General features: G+C 50.7%; 1 protein-coding gene across 1 annotated transcript in view; it reads left to right on the top strand.

Moving 5' to 3' along the window:
- LOC309976156 (myosin-13-like) overlaps positions 1-16752 on the top strand; it is a gene marked incomplete at its 5' end in the record, with an annotated part of 43188 nt that extends 26436 nt beyond the window's left edge. The window contains 20 exon segments of the mRNA XM_082861634.1: positions 487-729; positions 2756-2780; positions 2783-2916; positions 3842-3968; positions 4058-4176; positions 5859-5927; positions 5931-6055; positions 6404-6587; positions 6976-7141; positions 8143-8224; positions 8226-8265; positions 9151-9427; positions 9430-9452; positions 9533-9736; positions 11563-11688; positions 11989-12159; positions 14266-14364; positions 14459-14554; positions 15992-16126; positions 16559-16752. Coding sequence (XP_082717760.1) covers positions 487-729; positions 2756-2780; positions 2783-2916; positions 3842-3968; positions 4058-4176; positions 5859-5927; positions 5931-6055; positions 6404-6587; positions 6976-7141; positions 8143-8224; positions 8226-8265; positions 9151-9427; positions 9430-9452; positions 9533-9736; positions 11563-11688; positions 11989-12159; positions 14266-14364; positions 14459-14554; positions 15992-16126; positions 16559-16573 — 2460 coding nt within the window. The 3' untranslated portion in view covers positions 16574-16752.
- Between the last annotated feature and the right edge of the window lie 6083 nt (positions 16753-22835).

Raw genomic sequence — 22835 nt, 5'->3', positions numbered from 1 at the left:
TGGTAGAAGGAAGAGTAAAATGGCTGGGGGTCCAAATGTGGCAAATTTGCAGAGGCTCTATGAATGCCATGAACGCCTTTGCTTGAGATTAGCTTAGGTGATTTTCTATTCAGTAGATGACATCCTTAGTGGTTAATAAAAAAAGGACTTGGATGATACGTATGTGCAAGTGTGTGTGTGGCCATGACTCACTCCTTGACTTGGGTCCGGATAATGGCCTTTTGGAGGGCAAAGCCCTTCCCTTCTGGGGTTGGTCAAGAGGCTGATCCAAAAATAACAATCTGTAAACAACAAGACGCTACTGTAGAGCACAGGCAACTATATTCAATATCCGGTAATAAACCATAATGGAAAAGAATATGAAAAAGAATATACATGTATAACTGAATCACTTTGCCGTAGAGCAGACACTCACATGACACCGTAAATCAACTATACTCCAATAAATTCAATTTTTTAAAAGACATCACGATCTGGTTCTTTCAGGAAACAGAAAGCCTGATGGATGTCGAGGAACGGTGCGAGGGGCTCATCAAAAGGAAGATTCAGCTGGAGGCCAAAGTGAAGGGGCTAAACGAGAGGCTGGAAGAGGAGGGGGGGATGAATTCTGAACTGGTTGCCAAGAAGAGGAACCTGGAAGATAAATGCTCCTCCCTCAAAAGAGACACTGATGACCTGGCGCTGACCCTTACCGAGGTGGAGAAGGAGAAGCACGCCACGGAGAACAAGGTGAGCACGCCCAGCCCCCGCCAGGAGGAGAGGGGCGGGGAAGGAGCCCGTTCACCCCACATTGTCCAGAAGTGAGAGGGGAGCCAGTGGACGGGCAGTTACATTCCAGCGAGTCCAGCCTCTGCCCTGTTCTAGACCCCATGGGCTCTTCCCCCGCTCCGGCTGCCTGCCTGGTTGCACCACAAACTTCTAGCCCTAACCCTTCCTCCACAAGCCGAGATGCTTCAGGAGAAGCATGTGGCACAGGGGGAGCCGACAAATGTGCCTACAGGGCCAGGCAGATGATGAGGGAAGCAGGTGATGAAGAAGGCAGAAAGTGGACCACACCAGGGATTGGCAGGGAGGTTAGAGGCACAGGGACCCTCGTGCATGCACGAGGTTAGAGGCACAGGGACCCTCGTGCATTACTGGTAGAGTGTAGACTGATGCAGCCTTCGGGAACGCCATCTGGAAATTCTTAGTCGAATGAAGAATCCACACATCCGGACTTCCCTGGTGGCGCAGTGGTTACGAATCCACCTGCCGATGCAGGGGACACGGGTTTGAGCCCTGGTCTGGGAAGCTCCCACAGGCCGTGGAGCAACTAAGCCCGTGCGCCACAACTACTGAGCCTGCGCTCTACAGCCCGCGAGCCACAACTACTGCAGCCCGCGTGCCACAACTACTGTGCCCCTGCGCCTAGAGTCCGTTCTCTGCAACAAAGAGAAGCCACCGCAATAAGAAGCCCGTGCACTGCAACGAAGACCCGACGCAGCCAAAAATAAATTAATTAATTAATTAAAAAAAAAAAAAGAATCCTTCAACCCAGTGATTCTGCTCCTGGGTACACAGACCAGGGAATTCTTCTGCCAGGTCCACGAGGGGACATGTATGAGGATGTTCATGGCAGTGTGGCTTGTGGTGGGGGGTGCTGGAGGCAAGATCGGGGTCCACCCTGGAGGGATGGAGAGGTACGGGGCAGAGGACGCACGGCAGGGTATACTACACAGCCATCAGGGCAACAAGATGGATGCAAAAGAGGACAAAGGAAGAAAGAGAAATATACAGCATGGTACCATTTATGTAGACTAAAATCACACGCACACAAAATCACATACACTTTACAAAAGTAAATGAAAAACACAATCCATGATTCACACCATAACGGTTGCCAGTGAGACAGAGGCAAGGATGAGGTTGGCCAGGTGTGAGATGACCCGCGTCAGTGTGGGACAGACAACCGGGCGTTGATAGGGAGGTGATAGGGAGGGGTGGGGACTGCGGCGAACTGGAGAGCACTTGCCCTGCCCCCAGGTGGCAGCCGGGGCCCAGCGCCAGCCAGCTGGTGCCCGGTAGCCATGTGAGTCCAGCACCGCCAGAGCTTCCAATTTTCCTTGAGAAACCAGACATCCCAGATTTTATGTGAAATCTCATGTTTTTTCAACTTTTATTCAAAAGTTGTAAACTATTATGTGGCCAGATTCGGCCCATAGGTCAGGAATTACCAACCTCTGATCTAGCAGAGCGTCATACATGAAAAAAAGTTCAATTTAACGCCTTAAAATCTCTGCGGTTGGTGCCGCTGTCCTGCTTCCTGACACACGGGACTCCTGTTCTGGATTTTCCTGCATAGCACCTCATGCCTGTCCTTCTTCCCCTTCCTGCCTCATTCTAAACCCCGGGTCAGCTAATAAACAAATCCCCATGGATGTACTGCGATGAATATAGACTGTTGTGTTCCTTCCAGAGGCGGCATATTTGCATTTATCAGTGTCCTTCCTTGTACCATATAACACCCTCTTTAAAGGAATCAGCCTTTAGGGGAGGGTTTGAGGCTCTGTGATAGGCCAGTGAGGATTGAAAAAACCAGAGGCTGCCAATTTCAGAATGATGCAGCCAACACTGTGAGCACCTGCTGCGGAGGCAAAGAAGCAGTAGCCAAAAAACAAAAAAGGCACAGAAAAGGGAGAAAAAAGAATCAACAGCCTTTGCCAGAAGCTTCTGGTTTAACTGTCTGAACTTTCAATTGGTGTTGATACACTCTTAGGTAAAGAATCTTTCAGAAGAAATGACATTTCCAAACTGACCAAAGAGAAGAAATCTCTGCAGGAAGCCCATCAGCAAACATTGGAGGATCTTCAGGTTGAAGAAGACAAAGCCAGTGGTCTCACCAAAATAAAAGTCAGGCTGGAGCAGCAAGCAGACGACGTGAGGATATTTTATTACTACGCCCTAACATTGATTACTTGTGGAAGCGCAGGCAGGATGGGGTCTACACAGGACGCAGGGGTTGAGAGTTCCGACTCTAGAGCCAGAATCCCCGAGTTCAGATCTCAGCCCATTCCAAATGAATCTGGAATGCTGAGTGAGCCACTTAACTCATGAAGCCTCAGTCCCCACCTTGTGAAATGGAGATACAATTAGCTCTACCTCGGAGGGTTTGCATGGAAAGCTCTACCTCAGAGGGTATGCGTGGAAAGCTCAGCACGTAGAGGGTGTTCAGTAAAATGTTAGCTGCTAGTGTCATCATCATCACTAGCATCCACTTGAATGTAGGTCTTTGGGTTCCGAAAGCTCCAATCCTGTTCTAATTTTGTTAAAAGTGAGTTCCAGGGCTTTCCTGGTGGCGCAGTGGTTGAGAGTCCGCCTGCCGATGCAGGGGACACGGGTTCGTGCCCCGGTCCGGGAAGATCCCACATGCCGCCGAGCGGCTGGGCCCGTGAGCCATGGCCGCTGAGCCTGCGCGTCCGGAGACTGTGCTCCGCAACGGGAGAGGCCACAACAGTGAGAGGCCCGCGTACCGCAAAAAAAAAAAAAAAAAAAAAAAAGACTATACTGTAAGAAGATCCCATGGTTCCTTTGAGTGTCATCTTCTCAAAAGTTTGTTTACAAACCAGTAAATACTTATCTATTAAAAGCTGATGGTCTAAGATATTGGTGATTAAGCAGCAATCACACATAAAAATAAAGAAAACCTGAAATGACCAATTTTTTAAACTGACCTTTATGTGTTCTGTATTTTTATTCTTATTTTACCTAATGAGAAGCTAAACTGTCAAACGGTTCAATACTGGGCACCAGGGACCCATGTTTCCCATTCATGTTGGCTTTTTCTTTTCTTTTCTTTTTAAAGAGTAACGTGGAAAGAACGTGCCGGACTGTGGAAGACCAATTTAATGAAGTCAAGGCCAAGGATGACCAACAGACACAGTTAATCCATGATCTGAACATGCAGAAGGCGAGGCTGCAGACCCAAAATGGTGAGGACGGGCAGGGACCGGTGGTGGGACCACTGGGCCGTGGGAGAGGGTGGTCCAAACTCTGACGTGGGGCCACATCTGTTTGCCAGGGGAGCTGAGCCACCAAGTGGAAGAGAAGAAGGCTCTGATTTCACAGCTAACCGAAAGCAAGCAGGCCCTCACCCAGCAGCTGGAGGAGCTTAAGAGGCAGCTAGAAGAAGAAACCACGGTAAGGGTGGTTGCCTCTGTTCAGGAAGGCAGAGTCAGGTGGAACCTGAGAAGTCACCAGGCCGGCTGGGGGCACTGCTGCATCATGAAGCGTGATGTTCCTCTTCCTTGTAGTAGAAGGAACCTGTTCTTGGAGGTTACAGGACCTTGGCATTGGATCTCCTTCTTCAGAGCTAGAAAACTCTACCAGGGTGCTCCATCCTCAGAGCTCCTCTGTGCCCCACTGGAGGGGCTGATAAACGCCCCTCCCCAGCCAGGGGCATCCCCTCCCCATCACTGTACTAGCTTGGGCATCTCTGCCTCTGTGCATTCTTTCACTCTGCCCAGCAATTCATCCCAGCCCCTTGAATGGCCCTCCTCTTTCTCCTTCATCACTCTTTGTGTATCACCAGCTACAACACCCACATTTAAGCCCCCCTCCTCCAAGAGACCACATTTGGAGCACCCTTGGGACATCTGCATAAACATGAACACCATTATCACCTTCTTGACGTCAATATCAAGCTATTTATGTTTATAATTCATGTCTCCCCACTAATCTGTAAACTTCTAAAGGGCAAGAATTATTTTTCCCCACTGTAACGGTAAACAGTAAGTACAGAACAGTGCACACAGTAGGTGCTTAGTAAACGCTGTTGATGGGTGTTCGAGCACTAGAATAGGAATCTAGAAGTCCGCAAACCTGCATGAGTGTAATTCTGAGGTTACCATGTGCCAGCTAAAACTTACAGGGCAGTCTCTTGGAACTCCACCAAGCTCCATCTGCCCCTTCCAAAAAGGAAGTGCTATATTAGTCTCCCATCCTCCTATTATAGGGTAGGGGTATTTGGTGGACTGGGTGGAGGCAGGGGGAGTGGAGAGAACCAGAACCTGAGAAGGTCCATTACAGGAGCAAGGCTGTCCTCTGGCCAGGATACAGCTAAGCTTTCCTTCCTGGGCAAAGTTTTGTTGTTTATTTGTGTCTTTAAAAGGATAAAAATGTATGAGTTATTGCACTGGGTTGACCAGAAAGTATTTTGTGACCATTATAATGAGAGCTACATTGTCTTCCCGACCAGGTGGGAGTGAGTGATGGAGGCCTCTGGGCATGTCCCCCTCCTGCTTGGGAAGAGGTGGCAGAGCTGTGGAAACGGCATAGCTCATGTCAGAGTTCCCGGGTGGGGACACAGCCCACTGGTGACACCAAAAGATGCTTTTGGGGTTTTCATGGTCACAGTACTCCATAACACTGCATTAAGTAGTGAGAAAATTATTCTTTCCAATTCTACTTCAATTCTTCTGATTAAATAAGGAAAACGTCTCACTTTGGATACCATCTCTCTAACACCGATGTATCTTCCTCACTAAGACGCAGAGAGTAGGCCTCAGACACAGAGGCACAGCAGCGAAGTACTTCACTAGAAGGTGAAAACACCGCCTTACCTCCACTGCATTTATTATAGTTATCTTCTGTTTATGGCAAATGTTAATGGTTTTCCATTTAAATAAATATATTTAAATATAATAAAGGAGTCAACTTTTTAAAAAATGAAGTAAATAAAACAGGAGATATACTGCTACAGCAAAGTTTGTGAAGGCAGCAAGGGAGTGATACAAGTTGGGAAACACTGGTTGAAACAAAAATACCTTAACTTGGAAAATGGCCACACGTTTTTGCAATCTGTCACCACTGTGATTCCGCAGGCCAAGAGTGCCCTGGCCCACGCCCTGCAGTCCTCCCGCCACGACTGTGACCTGCTGCGGGAACAGTATTAGGAGGAGCAGGAAGCCAAGGCCAAGATGCAGAGGGCGCTGTCCAAGGCCAACAGCGAGGTGGCCCAGTGGAGGACCAAATACGAGACGGACGCCATCCAGCGCACGGAGCAGCTGGAGGAGGCCAAGTAGGGGCTCCCAGGTTACGGTAGGAGAGTCGACCCTAAGACACAAGGGAAGGGACAGAGGACAGACCTTCTCTTCCTCCCCAGGCCTTTGAGTTTTCTTAAACACGCAGACCTGGTCTCCCTGCCCCTCTCCCAGGGTACTGTCCATTCCGCCTGGTCCCCTCGGCGCCTCCTAGGTGACTGCTTTGCCCATCTGGGGACTCTTCAGGTGATACGTACTGTCCAATCATCAAACTCTAGGTCTTCTCAAACTCCAGTCCTTTATAGATGGCTCAATTCCCTTCCGATCTGATAATTACTTCTGAAATGGTCCACCTTTGTCAACAACAACAAACCTGGTTCTCTTAGGAAAAAACTGGCCCAGAGGCTCCAGGAAGCAGAGGAAAACACAGAGGCTGTGAGCTCCAAGTGTGCTTCCTTGGAGAAAACCAAGCACAGGCTCCAGGGAGACGTGGACGACCTGATGCTGGATTTGGAGCAGGCCAACAGCGCCTGCGCCTGCCTGGACAAGAAGCGGAGGAACTTCGATGAGGTCCTTCCCCGCCGCTTGACGGCAGCCACAATGCAAGAGATGTGTGAGATGCACACCTTCGGGGAGGCCCTCGAGCATCAACTCCCAGTGTGGAGGGTTTGGGGCTTTGCGCTGTCTCTTTACTTTTGTGACAGACCCTCCAAAATGAATTTTATTTTTTGTTAAAGTTAATTCAACTTACTTTGAGATCAACATATCTTTCAAGAATACAGCAGATCTCTGAAGTGATATCAGAGTTTGGAACCCCTGAGTTTGGGGCTCACCCTGTTTCTTTGGTCCCTAAGGATAGAAGGGTCCAACCTTGTCATTGCTGACGGCCCTTGTTGACATGACTCATCCAAGTCCCTGGCCCTTTCGGCTTCTCACGTGTCCCTCTGTCACCTCCTAGGTCCTCACAGAGTGGAAACAAAAATTGGATGAGAGTCAAGCTGAGTTGGAAGCTGCTCAGAAAGAGCCCGGGTCACTTAGTACTGAAATCTTCAAGATGCGCAATGCCTACGAGCAGGTGGTGGGTCAGTTAGAGGCACTGAGACCGGAGAACAAAATTCTGCAAGGTGAGCTCTCCCCATCACAGGGGTGTGACAGTCCCCAGCTCTCTCCCCATCACAGGTGACAGCCCCCAGCTCTCTCCCCCCAACAGGTGTGTGACAGCCCCCAGCTCTCTCCCCATCACAGGTGTGTGACAGCGCCCAGCTCTCTCCCCATCACAGGTGTGTGACAGTCCCCAGCTCTCTCCCCATCACAGGTATGTAACAGTACCCAGCTCTCTCCCCATCACAGGGGTGTAACAGCCCCCAGCTCTCTCCCCATCACAGGGGTGTGACAGTCCCCAGCTCTCTCCCCCCAACAGGTGTGTGACAGTCCCCAGCTCTCTCCCCCCAACAGGTGTGTGACAGCCCCCAGCTCTCTCCCCCCAACAGGTGTGTGACAGTCCCCCTTCTCTTCTGGCCACCCCTCCCCCATTTGGCCACAGCATCCTCCTTCCTGCTGCCCCACAAAATCCTCACATCTACTCAGTTTACCCTGAGACCCAAACTCCCCCGATGTAAGGCATACTCACAGCCAAGCCTTGTTCTTGAGAACAGAGGGCTCACCGGGCTGCTAAGCTCCCTGCTCTTCTACAGAACACATCTTCCATGGATTCTGTCTCTACATGGCTTTCTGTCCTTGACCCTATCACTAGATCCCTTAGGATCTCAGACTGCTGACCTCTAAAACTAGACCAGACCCAGTGCCCCCTAAAGCCCCTTATGTTTCCGAGACCATGATTCGATGTGTTTTCTCCAGTTTTCTCCCCCGGTCCTCTCTGTGCCCATTCTGTGTACTGTGTGAAGGTTCAGGGTCATACAGGTGTTCTGTTGCTTCTCCCCACACATCTTCAGGTGAGGCCACACACCTGTGTCTTGTCCACACCTTCCCCGAAAGGTTTCACTGTGCTTGTTCTCTCCTATATGAATGTCATGAATGAATCGCCAATCCCCAAATTCCCTGGCAAATGCCTGTGCTATCAGACAGAGCCTGTGAAAACAGCCTAAATCAGGCCTGTCCTTTGCAGAAGAGATTTCCGACTTAACCGTGCAGATTGCGGAAATGAGCACGAATCTTCAGGAAGTGGAGAAGACCAAGAAGCAAGTGGAAAGAAAAGCCAGACCTCCAGGCTGCCCTAGAAGAGGTGGAGGCAAGTGTCTGAGATGTGAAGGAGGGCGGGGCACTGAGGAAGGGGACTAGACCACCCCCAGGGGCCCTTCCTGCGGGAGGCACTGGGGCTCCAATGGGAAGAATCCAGCCCCACCCCCGCCGGGGGGGGGGGAACCAGCTGCTCTCTGCTGCTTCGTCTCCTGGGTGTCCTCTAGTCCACCGTATTTCTCCTACTGAATAAATAAACTTGTTCATTATGTCCTCAACGTCTTCCTCTCAGAAAGCAAGAACTCAATCACCAAACATCCTGAGAGCCAGCTCAGAATGCCTTAGTTTAAACAGAGAGTTATACACAGTCATCTTTGGCTGTTGGGAATTCTGTGTGGTCCAAAGAGTGCAGTATCCTGATGTAATCATCAGTTGTGGCCAGTGAGGGGTTTGGGGCTTTGCGCTGTCTCTTTACTTTTGTGACAGTCCCTCCAAAATGAATTTTATTTTTCGTTAAAGTTAATTCAACTTAATTTGAGATCAAAGTACTTACTTTGAGATCTTAAGACGTTCTAGGGAAATCTGCACTATGCAGGATAACAGGAGAGCAATTCCTCTGTCTTTCTCTGTCTTTTTTGAGAAGAGGTTGGCTCCCGACTTATGGTCACTATTTAAAAAGACACAGTAATCAAAATTTTTACTAATTGAAAACGATGCTCTGTCCTCCTCAAGACATAAGATTGTTAACCACAAAGCTTCAGTTCTAGTTTCATTACTAGTAACAACTTGGAAGCAAACTGTTTGACCTTTTTGAGTACTGTTGTATTTATTTGTAAAATGAGTCTACTAATACCCATTTTATCATAATGGGGATGAAAAACCTCATTCAAGAAGGTGGCTGCCCCGGCAATCCCAAGCACTCCTTGACTTTTATCAGGGTTCCTTGGAGCACGAAGAGAGCAAGATTTTGCGTGTCCAGCTAGAGTTGAACCAGGTGAAATCTGAGCCTGAGATCACTGAGAAGGACGGAGAAATCGAGCAGCTGAAAAGAAGCAGCCAGCGGGCAGCAGAGGCCATGCAGAGCGTGCTGGATGCTGAGATCCGGAGCCGGAATGATGCTCTGAGGCTGAAGAAGAAGATGGAGGGGGACCTCAGTGAGATGGAGATTCAGCTGCGCCACTCCAGCCGCCAGGTGGCAGAGACCCAGAAACACCGTGCTCAGTCCGGAGCCAGCTCAAGGTGAGTACACGGCCCCTGGAGGACCTGGCGGGACCTCAGCCTGCCCTGGGCTCCGGTCTCACCCCTGGTTTCTCATGAAGGACTCCCAGCTGCATCTGGATGATGCCCTGAGGGGCAATGAGGACCTCAAGGGGCAGCCGGCCATCGTGGAGCGCAGGAATGGCCTCTTGCTGGAGGAGCCGGAGGAGAGCAAGGTGGCCCTGGAGCAGATGGAGCGGACCCGTAAGCTGTCGGAGCAGGGGCTGCTGGACGCCAGCGACCGCGTGCAGCTCCTTCACTCCCAGGTGTGTCCGTCCTCACTCCACCCAGGGTCCCCCCTGGAGGCAGGCAGGACCCAGGCTTGATGGAAAGGAGTTCCCACCACTCCTTCCAGGCTAGTGGTCAAGACAAACTTTCATTAGGCCTAGTTCTTGGAATAACTTTGTCTCTAGATGGACAGATTGCTAAGCTTTCTTTTATCTGAAGATAAAAGATCATGGGGAAATCGGAGCAAGGAATGACGAATTATTGCATAAAAGGGCTGGAAAAGGCTTCACAGAGGCAGTAACATATAAGCTGCAAGCTTAGAAAATTAGGATTGTCTTTTGAAATAATTACTTTTAGGAAAGTTGAAGAATTCCTTGTTTCATTTTTTACTTTTTTGGACCACGCTACATAGCATACGGGATCTTAGTTCCCCAACCAGGGATCGAACCCGCGCCCTGCGCGGTGGAAACACAAAGCCCTAATCACTGGACCGCCAGGGAATTCCCCCAAAATTCCTTGCTTTAAAAACTATTTTTTGAATTAGCCAAAAAAATAGAAAAATATCAACCATATTGTTAGCATTTTGGGATCTCTTATTCTAGGCTCTTGTTTCTATACATAAATATGATATTTTTTGTAAACGTGATCAATCCTTTTGCAACTTTTTTTCATTTAACAACGTGTTGTGAACATATTTCTATATTTTAGGGGTTTTTTGGTTTTTGTTTTTTGTTTTGCGGTACGCGGGCCTCTCACTGCTATGGCCTCTCCCGTTGTGGAGCACAGGCTCCGGACGCGCAGGCTCACCGGCCACGGCTCACGGGCCCAGCTGCTCCACGGAATGTGGGATCTTCCCGGACCGGGACACGAACCCATGTCCCTTGCATCGGCAGGCGGACTCTCAACCACTGCGCCACCAGGGAAGCCCATATTTCTATATTTTAAAATAGTTTTCTACGATACAGTTTTTTAATGGCAGAAAATCAGTCCATTTTAGTTGTGTATTATGACACTTTTATTTAATCAGTCTTCTATGGTTGGATATTTTTAGACTGTTCCCAATAAAAATTTTTATGATTAGAAGATTGTATGACAAACTTCTTCATAACTAAATTTTCACATATATCCATGATTACTATTTCCTTAATATTCCTGGAAGTATATATTCATGGTCAAAACAGCAAAGACATTTATGATATGTTGTAAACTGGTCTTTAAACAAAGTTGTCCCAATTTTTATTCCCATGGGGAAAATATGTGAGTGCTTAGCTATTATTTTTTTAATCTTCACCAGTTTTATGGTTGAAAATGCCTCATTTTAAAAATTCTTGTTTCTTTGATTACTAATGAGGTGGAACATTTTGTCCTATTTGTTGGCTACTTGTATTTCTTCTGGTGTGTCTTAGCTTAGTACTTTTGCCCTTTTTTCTTAATGATTTGTCTTTTTTACATATTAAGGAAGGAAATATCTTTTCAGTAATGCACACTGCAAATGTTTTCTCATTTGTCATCATCCTAACAACTCTATGTACAATGTTTTGATCATGAGAATTATTTTTCATTTCACAGTTATGTCAACCATTTCCTTGTTCCAGCACGTTTAACTAAATAATCTATCCTTCCTCAAATATTTGAATGTCCACATTTGTCATTTACTCAGTTCTTTTCTGTACAATTCTCGGGCCTGTTTTGGGATATCTGTCCTATCGAAAATGAAAGCGTCTTTTTAATTTTTTTCACCTGTGTGAAAAATAAGAAATGGAACGTTCTCGAGATTGACTTCTTTCCCCACCCAACCCTCTCCCTTCCAATCGTTGTACGTGTCCAAATGTAGCCCGAACCTCTTATCTAATTTTTCTTGTAGAACACGTGCCTGATAAATAGCAAGAAAAAACTGGAAGGTGGCATAGCCCAATGCCAGGCAGAGGTGGAGAACTCTATCCAGGAGTCCAAAAATGCAGAGGAGAAGGCCAGGAAGGCCATCACGGATGTGAGCTCCATTCTTTCTTATCAGAGATGCTGTCTGGAGATGAGAAAGGGGCTTCTAAGCCGGGACCTGCAAGTAGGTTTCCTCTCCTCACCCCTGCATTCAGTCAGTGGTGGCTTCCTGGAGAGACGGAAGGAGATGGAGCCTCAGCAGAGGCCAAGCGGGAGGGGAACCATGCAGAATCAGCGGCAGCTGCGGGAAGGAGGAAAGCATCAGCATGCCTAGTACCAGCCTCACAGCATCCTCCGTGTGCCCGCATAGGAGGGGTGGGTGGCCCACTGATGCTCCTGTGGACTTACCCAGGTGGCCATGATGGCCGAGGAGATGAAGAAGGGGCAGGACACCAGCGCCCACCTGGGGCGGATGAAGAAGAACCTGGAGCAGACGGTGAAGGACCTGCAGCACCGCCTGGACGAGGCTGAGCAGCTGGCCCTGAAGGGCGGGAAGAAGCAGATCCAGAAGCTGGAGGCGCGGGTAGAGTGGCGGGAGAGGACTCTCGCTCCCAGAGGGACACCAGTTCAGCCGCCTCTGGTAGAACCACAGTCCAGAAACTTAGGTGGCAGGGAATTGGGCACTGAGTCAACTGTAGGTTCAGTTTGAGGACCACTTGTGAAACTCCCTGTGAGCCAAATGTCCCCCCTACTTCTCCCTCTCCAGTCCCTACGCCCCAAGACGCACACAAACCCATTTTTGAACGCGTATCCCTCGATACCTACAATATAATGACATTTCAAATGTTCACATTCCGTTTTTATACAGATTCAGATCTACATAAATGGAAGGGGAAACATACCTTACAATCATAAGATTACACATTTTGGTGCAATTTACATTTTGGACCAGGCTCCACTTTGATAAACAATGGCCCATCCTACATAAGATATGCAGTCTCCCTTGCCCTCCCATTCCGGGATCTCATTCCCTTCCCAGATTTCCTAATGTCAAAACACAACTTGCAGTTCTGCTGCCTTCCTCAACTCCATCCTAAATGCAGGGTGATTGGCGTTTCCCCCGGGCTAACTCGCCAGCAAAGTGCGATCCACACACAGGACAGTCCTGATTTTTCTTTACCTGGGAGCGTATTTTTTAGTTTTTAGTTTCTTTGCTGGTGGTTCCCTTTGTTTCCTATACCCCTTGCTTTTCCTGTTAGACCCTGGATGGTTTGTTTTATTTGTTTTTCTAAACAGGCTGCATTACCCATTTGCAGTTTGGAGAAGGGCTCGGAGGAAGAGGATGTTAAACTGTCTCTGCTGTCCCCCAGAGAAGGGGCATGAAAGAGGGAAAGAGGATGAAGGGGAGGAGAAGAGAGGGAAACAACTTCTCCCAGCAGGAAAGACCCGAACACATTCTTCATGCCAGCCTCCCAAGGATGTGGTCACCAGCACTTGTACACTTTAAACGTGAAACAATTTTTTGGCTAAAAACTACAAGGCTGCAGACACATGAGTAACAAAAGTAAACACCAGGGAAGTCAGAGCTCCCCCCAGAATCCTTTAAATGCTTATTTTTAATTATTCCCAGTCCTCTTCTTTAAAACAAACTTGGGCTTGTCCTTCACACGGACCCCTCCCTGGACAGAGGAATTAGATCCCATGCCACCCTCTTTGATACTCTGATTCCTGGGTTGGCCGGGAACCCTCCTCCAACCTCCCCTCTGTCGTGGTGAGGCACCTTGACTGTCCTCCAATCCCCAGCTGCCCAGTTATCTTAGCTCCATGAACCTTACAGAGGCCTAGAGAGAATTCCCAGGGAAGCTGATGGAAGACAGCTTCCGGGGGCCGGTGGGTGGGGTCTTCTCTGGAACAGTGCCCAGAGCTGCCTGTTCCACTGGTAGATTTCAAGGTTGATCCAGTGGGTCTGCAGGCCCAGAGCCGCCCTCTCTGTGGCTACTGGGATGCCCAGGGACTGGCTGCCACCTCCACCACTGGGCTGTCTCTGGATTGAGGAATCGGGCCCCAGGTGGTGACCTGCACTCTCAGTGGCTGTCCTGCCCCCTCACTTCAGGAAACGCAGACACAGCTATGAAATCAACAATACCTGTGTAGTGCTTTATCATCAAAAAATACTTCCACAGACTTTGTCTCATCTGATCCCCACATTCAAGGCAGTTTGGGCAGGAATTATCATCACCATTCTAAATACACGGAAACTCATACTCAGTGATGACAACAGGCTTACTTTGGATGGATCAGCTGGATGGGGGGCTGAAACACACCTTGGACTCTACCTGGCTCAGGTTCTCTCCATGACCCCTGCCACCTTCCTTGATCAGGAAGCCCTCACCAAGCTGCATGGCCCCAGGGGAGGCGTCACTTTTTTGCGAAGCCTGGTCCACTAGGCGAGGCGCGTGCACCCGGGGTGCTCCTGCCCAAAGACGGCGTCTCATTGTCACGTGCACAAAGCCACGGCACGGACTAGTGGCGGCCTTGGGAACCACATGTGTTCCTGAGCCCCAGGAGGAGTCATCTGCGCAAAATATAAGTAGAGCACCTTGAGTTTACCCTAAAACAACCGGCACGTGAGTGGGTGAGAAAAGCCTGGGAGGCGTGACCTGACCTCTGTGCTCTCTTCTGGGAGCAGGAGTCACATAGCAGGCTAGAGGCTGCGCAGAAGAGGGGAGCCCAGGCCCTGAAGGGCGCGCACAGATACGAACGGAAGGTCAAGGAAATGACTTACCAGGTAGGCAACGGCTCTCCTGCATCCCCTGGATCTGACCCGGCAGAAGCAGCGGGGGAGGGGGTCTGGGGCCCTGGCACCGACGCTGTGTTGGCAGGCCGAGGAGGGCCGCAAGAACATACTCAGGCTCCAGGACCTGGTGGACAAGCTGCAGGCCAAAGTGAAGGCTTCCAGGAAGCAGGCGGAGGAGGCCGTGAGTAGGGGGTCCCGGGGAGTGGGGGGGGGAGGCGCCCTGGCCCCGAGCAGGAGTCCGTCCCTGTTTCACAGCGCCCGCGGCAGCTGAGGCCTGAGTTTTCATTTGCAGGCTATAAACACAAGCTCAGGACGCCTGCCCTTCCCCTCCCCGGTCTGCATTACGCAAACCTGCCCCACCTCCCCCTCCCCTGGGCCTCCTGCCTCACTAGTCCGGGCCCCGCCCCTCCATCCCTTCCCTCTGCCTCAGCCCACCTGGCTTTAATCCCACCCACACTGGCTGACTCCACCCACCCCCAACTTACTCAGAATTCCCTGCCCGGTGAGCTAACCTTGAACACCTGGCCTTAATTCACATCATCCCATCTCAGCCCTGGCCCTGGCTTCTACCACATCCATCCCTCCCTGGCCTCCCTAGCTCCCACCCTCCAGTTCATCCTTTTTGATCTGCCCTTGAGCAAACAGGTGAAACCAACAGTGAGGAAATAGTCTGGGCTGAAACCAACATTTCCCAAATATCTTCTGGGGCCACTAGGTCTGGAGGATGTTAATAGCAGGAAGTTGGGGCAGCAGATGGGGGGAGGGGGAGGTATTTTACAGAAAAGAAATCGTTTGGGAAACTCTGGGTTACACAAAGTTGGACGATGGGTGGCTTTACTTCAAGGATTTCTCAGATTTTGCAGGGAATACGGGATGGACTCCATAGTGGAAAAGGCGTTCTAGATTGTAGCATCTCCCACCCTTTAGTGGACCTTGGCATCTTTGTATTGGAGGCAGAGCCTCCCACAGGACTAGTGTCCTGAGGAACAAAACCTGGGGGAGTCTGGCCTAGATAAATGACGGAGGGTGTGGCTTCTCCCCTGTCCTTTTTACTCCCCGCCCAAGAGCCTGGTGCTTCTGTCCTGACCTCTGGGAAGCAGATCTGAACTGGTTAAGTTGGGGGAGGATCAGTACAGTCGCAGCAGGACTGGCCAGGCTGGAGGGGCCCCGGGAGGCCACCTTCATCAGAAACGCTTGGATGGCTCTCAGACCCGTACAATGCCCGGGCTGCAGGCAGACAGCACGGGGAGCAGGCCCAGGCGGGGTTGCGGGGGGCGGGGGCTGGCCCTTTGGTGTCTGACAGCTCCACATGCCTTGGGACACTTGGATTTCCTCCCAAGAGCTCCGGGGTTGGGGGGATGGCAGAGAGGCGGGGTGCAGGGGAACATGCAGGCATCCTGGGGGCAGCAGACCCGCAAGGTAACCAGGCAGTGCACACAGGCGCCAGGGGCATGGTCTTCACCACTGCAGAGCTCAGCTTTCCCTCCTCTGCCGCCAGGGCATTGGGGGCCCAAGCTCTCCTGGTTCCGCAGCTCCCCAGAGGCCACCAGGGACCGGGGGCCTCAGCGCCAGAGTGAGGGACTTCCTCAGCCTCCTGCCCGCTCCACCTTCCGTTCAGGAGGAGCAGGCCAACACACAGCTGTCCAGGTGCCGGAGGGTCCAGCGCGGGCTGGAGGAGGCCGAGGAACGGGCGGACATCGCCGAGTCCCAGGTCAACAAGCTGCGGGCCAAGAGCCGCGACATGGGGGCCCAGGTGAGAGCAGACTTCCTCCCCAGACGTCCTAGGACCCAGGACCAGGCAGCACCCAGCAGAGTTTGGAGGGTGCCTGTCAGTGCGCCTTCCCCGCTGCTGGTCGTGCAGCCACAAGACCCCGTGGTTGTGCAGCCACAAGACCCCGTGGCTCCAGGCTCACAGGAGCAGTGCGGGACCAGGGGCCAGACCACCCTATCATCCCCGCCCCTCCCTGTCGCAAGAGGCGCTGCCCAAGAAGCTCTGCTTTGGGGGGGATTCACCCCAACTCCGGGAGCTCGACTGCTTTGTTTTTACAACGCGCGAAGGGAGATAAAGCCATGCCTGAATATTTTCCTGAGGCTCCAGCATCTCAGCTGCCCCCACTTGAAGACGGCGCCCAGCCTCACCTTTGGTTTGACTCATTTCCTGTGTACAATTCTTTTTCTCCCCCAGAAGATGGAAGAATGAGCCCTTCCCCCCCGTTGCCATGGGACACCTCGGGAAAACGGAGAGAAGGTGTTGTGAGAAATCAATTCTCCTGACTACTCGGGTCCCTGGCTCTGCTGTGTTTATCATCACCGTCCATTCTTCCTCTGTGGGGTGGTTTGCAGATTCTTGCCAGGTCTATTTATAAACTGTAAAGAAAGTAAGGGACGTGAAAGCAGACCCTCCTGGCCCTGAGAAGGAAAGGTGGAAATCCAACCATCTGGAGATATATCACCAGCTCCCCAGCAGTTAAAAATAAAAACCCTTTCAGATAAGCACACCCCTTTTTCTGCCTAGGAACTCATGATTCTTTCCAATTCAGTTCCCCTAAATTTACAGACAGGGAAACTGGTCCCAGATAGACTAAGCACTCTGACTGTAGTTGTCCAGGGTGGTGGGAGACTAGACCCCAAGATCCCAGGCCCCCCAAGCAGGGCTCTTTCCACCAAGCAGCTCTGCTTTTCCATCCCGTCCCCCCCCCCAGCGGCCGTGTCTCCACTCCTCTCAGACCACCCACAGCTCCCAGAACATCTTTGGAGGCAGTAGGCGCTCCTGAACCTGGGATGCATTCCTGGGAGGACAGATGCTTCGGGAAGGACTGCCTAGGGGCTGGCCTGTCCGGCAAGCCCTGCCCCTCCTTCGGGTCCCTCCTCTCCACGCACATGGACCCTCCCCCTGGTGCTTGAGCCGAGGGTGAGGGGCGCAGCTAGTCTCAGGGTTGCTCCCAGATCCCAGCCAGATCTTGCTGAGTGTCATTATGTTGGTTTGCTTACCCTGAAGGGTCGTAAAGCAGCAGGACAAACAAGGACAGGATCAGAAGCCGAGACAAAATCTGAGCCTCGGCCTGACCCCTTCGTAGCAGCAGCTGTGTGGCCTGGGTTGGCCGCATACATTCTCTGAACCTGAGTTGCCTCAATGGTCAGACTGACCCATGTGGTCAGGGGCACGGACTTTGGGTTCCAGCAAACCGGGATGGAATCCCAATATTATCACATACCAACTGTGTGGCCTCGGGCAACTTAAGACTAACGGTCTGAGCCTCAATTTCCTTATTCTGTCAGGCAGAGATACCAATAAAAATCCCAGCTTTCCCGGGACAGATGGGGGGTTGGGGTGTTGGCAAGGCGTGCAGGGCTCCTGGCTTACTATGTACCAGGCACTGAGATGCACTCTCCTCTAACATCTTAGATCGTCCCTTCTCTCTGGCCTTCTAGGTCCTCCTTTCCATCTCATCACCAGCCCACCCCTTGTGCCTTTGACACAGTGGGGCTGGAAGTCAACGATGGGTGGCACCAGTCGTGGTGGCAGGAAATGATTCTGAGGTCGGGTGATCTCAGATGTCTGACATCGCCACCACCATCATCACTATCATCCCCATTCTCATCATCACCATCATCATGGCTAAACTTGAGGACTGAAAGGGTCATTAAAAATGATCTCTTCGGGGGCTTCCCTGGTGGCACAGTGGTTGGGAGTCCACTTGCCGATGCAGGGGACACAGGTTCGTGCCCCGGTCCGGGAAGATCCCACATGTCGTGGAGCAACTAGGCCCGTGAGCCATGGCCGCTGAGCCTGCGCGTCCGGAGACTGTGCTCCGCAACGGGAGAGGCTGCGACAGTGAGAGGCCTGAGTACCGCGATGAAGAGTGGCCCCCGATCGCCGCAACTAGAGAAAGACCACGCACAGAAACGAAGACCCAACACAGCCAAAAATAAAATAAATAAATAAATAAATAATTTTAAAAAGCTAAAAAAAAAATGATCTCTTCAATCTCCTCAGTTTTACAGGCAAGGAAACCAAGGCTGTTCTCAAAGTCCCCAGACACCAGATCCTAATCCTACATTTCTGCCACCCTACTGCATCGCCCTCCCAATAAAAGTAATACAATTTCAAATACACGAACAATTTTGTATGATGCTGAGTATTTATGGGACCGTTTTCCTCTTTTCCATCCTGGCCTCCCAACAAGCCCATCAGGAGGTCAGGCAGATATTAATACCTTCATTTTCTAACGGGGCTGCAGATGGACTGTGGCTTTTCCAATGCTGAGGAGGAACGGACATGGCAGCTCTTCAGACTCACCGTGCAGCACGGAGTCTCACACAGTAGCCTTTCCCTCTGTGTGGGCGTGGGCTTTCGTGGTGAGAGCCCTGGGGCCAACCTGCCGGGGTCCCAGTCTTGCCCTGCCATTCATAGCTGTGTGATTGGGAACAAGTTACTCCATGGCTTTAAGCCTCAGCATCCTCACGTATAAAACGGGATGTAACAATGTACTTTAGAGGGTTATACTGAGAAGTAAGTAAGAATATGCAAGGAACGCCCTTGGTCTGGAGCCAGACACACAGTTTGTACCCTGGTAGCCTGGCATCACGGTGGGCAGAGGTAACACATGGTCTAAGGGCACAGGTGGAGTGTAAGACAGGGGCCCAGATGGGCTGGGGCTTTCACGGTGTCTCTAAGGAGCTTCCTCTGGTTTGAGGGGCTAACACACCATGCCTTTGAGGGTCATCAAAAAAATTTCCTGTGGAATCACTCCTGACACCCCAACAAAAGCAGATCTGGATTCCATCTGCTCAAACACTCCCCAGGTCACCGGGAGCTGCCTAGCATCTCTGCACTTACCTGGTCCCCCACCTCCCCACCCTGGGCCCTCAGATCTCCAGCACATCATACTTTCCAGAAGGCCTTGGGCAAGTAAGGGAATGTCTCTGAGCCTCAACATGGGGTAGGAAGTCCTGGAACTTCCTACCTCAGGATGAAGTTGTTGAAAGATTCCTGCGTGGTGCTGCGCAAGAGATTTCCCCAGAAACGCAGTACTGCGCAAACTGGAGATGTTTTACTAACAAGAATGATAATAATAATGAGATCGTTGTTGTTGTTGTTATTATTATCATTCAGCAGTGAAACCTAGCCACCAAACCTGGGCTTCGAGTTCTGGGGCCTGGGAGAACAGAACCTACCCTGACCCACAGGCCTCTTCAAAACAGAGCTTTGCTGCCACCTCCTGGCTATGGAAAGACATGCTTTTCATTTTGCAAATGACCTACAGATTGCACCCCTGAAGTCTTGACATTAGACGTTCAGAGTCAGAGGTGTCCTTGGGAATCAGAATCATGCCATCCAGGCCCCTGGTTTTGCAGATGAGAAAATTCAGATTCGTGATAGGATCTGGTAACCCCACAGGATGAAGTGTCAGAGCCAGACGCCCAGGTCTCGGGGCTCCCAGACCAGGGCCCCCTCAACTGAGTGTCCATAGAAGAGGACCCTGCAGAATCTGAGATGGAGGCCTAGGACCGGACAGGCAGCGAGCGGGCCCCAGCGATGGCCCTGGCAGCAGAGGGTGGGACCATGGCCAAGGGTCTTCTCCCAGACCTCACTGCCCTCATCCCAGGAACCACCAGACTGCAAGAGAAGTGTTGGCCCCAGAGTGGAAGGCAGTGGACCTCCACAAACAGCCCCCTGCCCCTAGCAGGGGTGGGTGATCAGACCCCGGGTTTCTCTGGGACGAAGGTGGCCCGTGGAATTTCCAAAAGTGAGTCTCTTGGCCCTTTTCCTAGGCCCAAGACAAAGAACCAGGGCGTCCACTCCACAGTGAGATACCCAAGTCAAGGCCTTTGCCATCTGATCCTTCACACCCCTCCCACCTTTCTCCTGTCCCAAAAGGGGTCGAAACAACGGGTTTCCTTGCCCTCTGGCCTTTGGGTGGATCCAGCCAACAGGGAGCTGAGACAGAAAAGCAGAGGGGAAGAGGAGAGAGAGGCCCTTTATTCCCTGCAGGCAAAGGTCCCATTCCCTTCAGGCATCGCACTCCCCAGCCCTCTCTGTGTCCATCTCCAGTGACCGGTCCCCTCACCCTGCTTGCACCTGGAGCTCTGCCCTACCCCTGTGGCCTCCCTAAACCTGCCCACACCTCCCAAAAGAGTCTCTCCCTCAAACACCCCACACAATATGCTGATCTGAGTGTGTCGCCTGCTTCCTGCCGGAGCCCTGGCTGATACACACCCTGCCCTGCACATCTATTTCCCTGCTCCACGGCCCTCCTATGGAGCGGGGCCAGCTGACCATGCAAAGCACCACTACCTCGCTGCGGCCAGCGTACATCTCCAGGTCATAAATCCCACTCGGATCGCTAATGACCCATTCCGTGTCACTGCACACTTCCACTTGACGCAGACCTCCCCTCAAATGACGCTTTTAGGATTGCATCCAGGTCCCTTTTTTTCATTTAAACTCATAGCTCTTAAACCCAGGAAGAAGCAGTCCTTTCCTGCTGAGATCTAAGTGGCATCGGTGGTGTCCTGGAACCAGCCCGTACCGGTTCGCAAGAGCCAATTATAAAACTTTTTAGGAATTCTGTGAACCAGTTCTTACAATTAAATTTCATAATTCACTTACTATTAAAATTAAATTTTGTAATATTACAATGAGATAAATTACAGATCTTCCTCGGCTTACGATGGAGTCACATCCCAGTAAACCCACTGTAAATTGAAAACACTATTAAGTCAAAAATGCATTTAACACATCAAACCTACCAAACATTGTAGCTTAGCCCAGCCCTCCCTGAACGCGGTCAGAACCCTTACATTAGCCTACAGTTGGGCAAAATCATCTAACACAAAGCCTATTCGATAGTAAAGTGTAGACTCTCTTGTGTAATGTATTGAATACGGTACTGAAAGTGAAAAATACAATACTCGTCTGGGTGCAGAATGGCTGTAAGTGTATCAGTTGTTCCCCCTTGTGACTGCATTGCTGCCTAGGAGCTGTGGCTGCTGCCCTGCCAGCATCACCGGAGGATCAGACTGCATTCCACTAGGCCGGGGAAAAGGTCCAAATGCAAACTTCAAAGCACAGTTTCTACTAAATGCATATTGCTTTCCTAAAGTTGAAAAATTGTGAGTCGAACCATCTTAAGTCAGGGAGGACCTGTATACTAAAAACAAAGGGACTAAAAAATCAATACATATAACTAATTTACTACATTTTGTTATGATCTATGACTATTACATCCGTGTGGTAGAAATACTCTCCGATGGGGTGCTACTTACATCTCTTCCTGTCTCCGCATTCAGTGATGTCACGGGGGATCCTGAACCTGGCCGTGGTGGAAATATTTACGCCACGGAAACTGGCAAACAGGTCAATGCAGGGCTTTTTTTATTTGTTAGCTTGTTAAACATTTACCAGCACACCACTAAGTGGAACCCATGAAACCCAAGTAAAAACAAATGTGCAATTCTGTATATAAAGATATTGGAGTATGTAGGGCCAAGCCCACCCTCCATGTTCCCACAGGTCCTACCAGGTCAACTGATTCAAGGCAGCAAATTGAGAGGATTTCTCGGGGCTAAGTACTGCACCCTGCAGAGTGTAGGGAAGTTGGGGAGGACGGGAAGGCAATGTGGACCTTGCCATCCAAGTCCCAATTCCACGGCTAGGGCATAGGAACTCATTCAGCTGTGACAGAAGTTCAGCTTCAATGTCTAGGCAAAAAAGAAGATTTATTGGTTCACCTAAATGAAAATTTCAAGGGTAGTCAATCTTCAGGCTGACTGGGCCCACAGACATGTAGTTGGATCTAGGTTTTCAGATGACTTCTTATTTTTCTCTTTCCATCTCTCCATTCTGCTTTCCTCTAAATTAACTTTATTCCCAGGAAGGCTGCCCCTCTGTGATTACAAAATGGCCAGGCTTATATCCTGTATCTTACCATCTTATGCCAGAGCTTCTCTTGCCCAGTAGTTCCTGCAAAAGCCAAAGGGCTGGTTTTCATTGGCTGTAATTGCCCGGATGGTCAGGCCCCCGGTCGGGAGATGGTAGGAGGATGTGAGGCTTTGACTGGTCAGTTCTCAGTCAAGGGGGACCAGCTGCACCCAAACCCCATGAACCCAGAGTCAGGAGGGGTGTTTCCTATTCCTCTTACTAGGTCAAGCGCCTATTCCCGGAAGCAGTGTCGGGGGAAAAAGGGCACCGACTCTTCATTACGAGGGCTCACGAGCACAGGGCCACGGGCTTTGCTGAGTCTGCTTCTGCTTTCGGAACTGGGCTGCCTTCCCACAGGGTCACTGTGTGGACAAACCCATACAACAGCTGTAAACCCCCTGGCACAAAGTGCGCTTCTAAAATGCCAGTTGGCATTTTCCTTTCTTCCTTACTTATCGCGTTCCCACCAAAGAGGCACCACTGCTGACACAAGTTTCTCAGTCATAGGGTATGTATAGGATCTCTCTTCACTCGCTGT

This window comes from Leucopleurus acutus (assembly GCF_964270905.1).
Source record: "Leucopleurus acutus genome assembly, chromosome: 19".
NCBI classification, from domain to species: domain Eukaryota; kingdom Metazoa; phylum Chordata; class Mammalia; order Artiodactyla; family Delphinidae; genus Leucopleurus; species Leucopleurus acutus.
The sequence above is the reverse complement of the archived record's forward strand: the minus strand, read 5'-3'. Positions and strand labels throughout refer to the sequence as shown.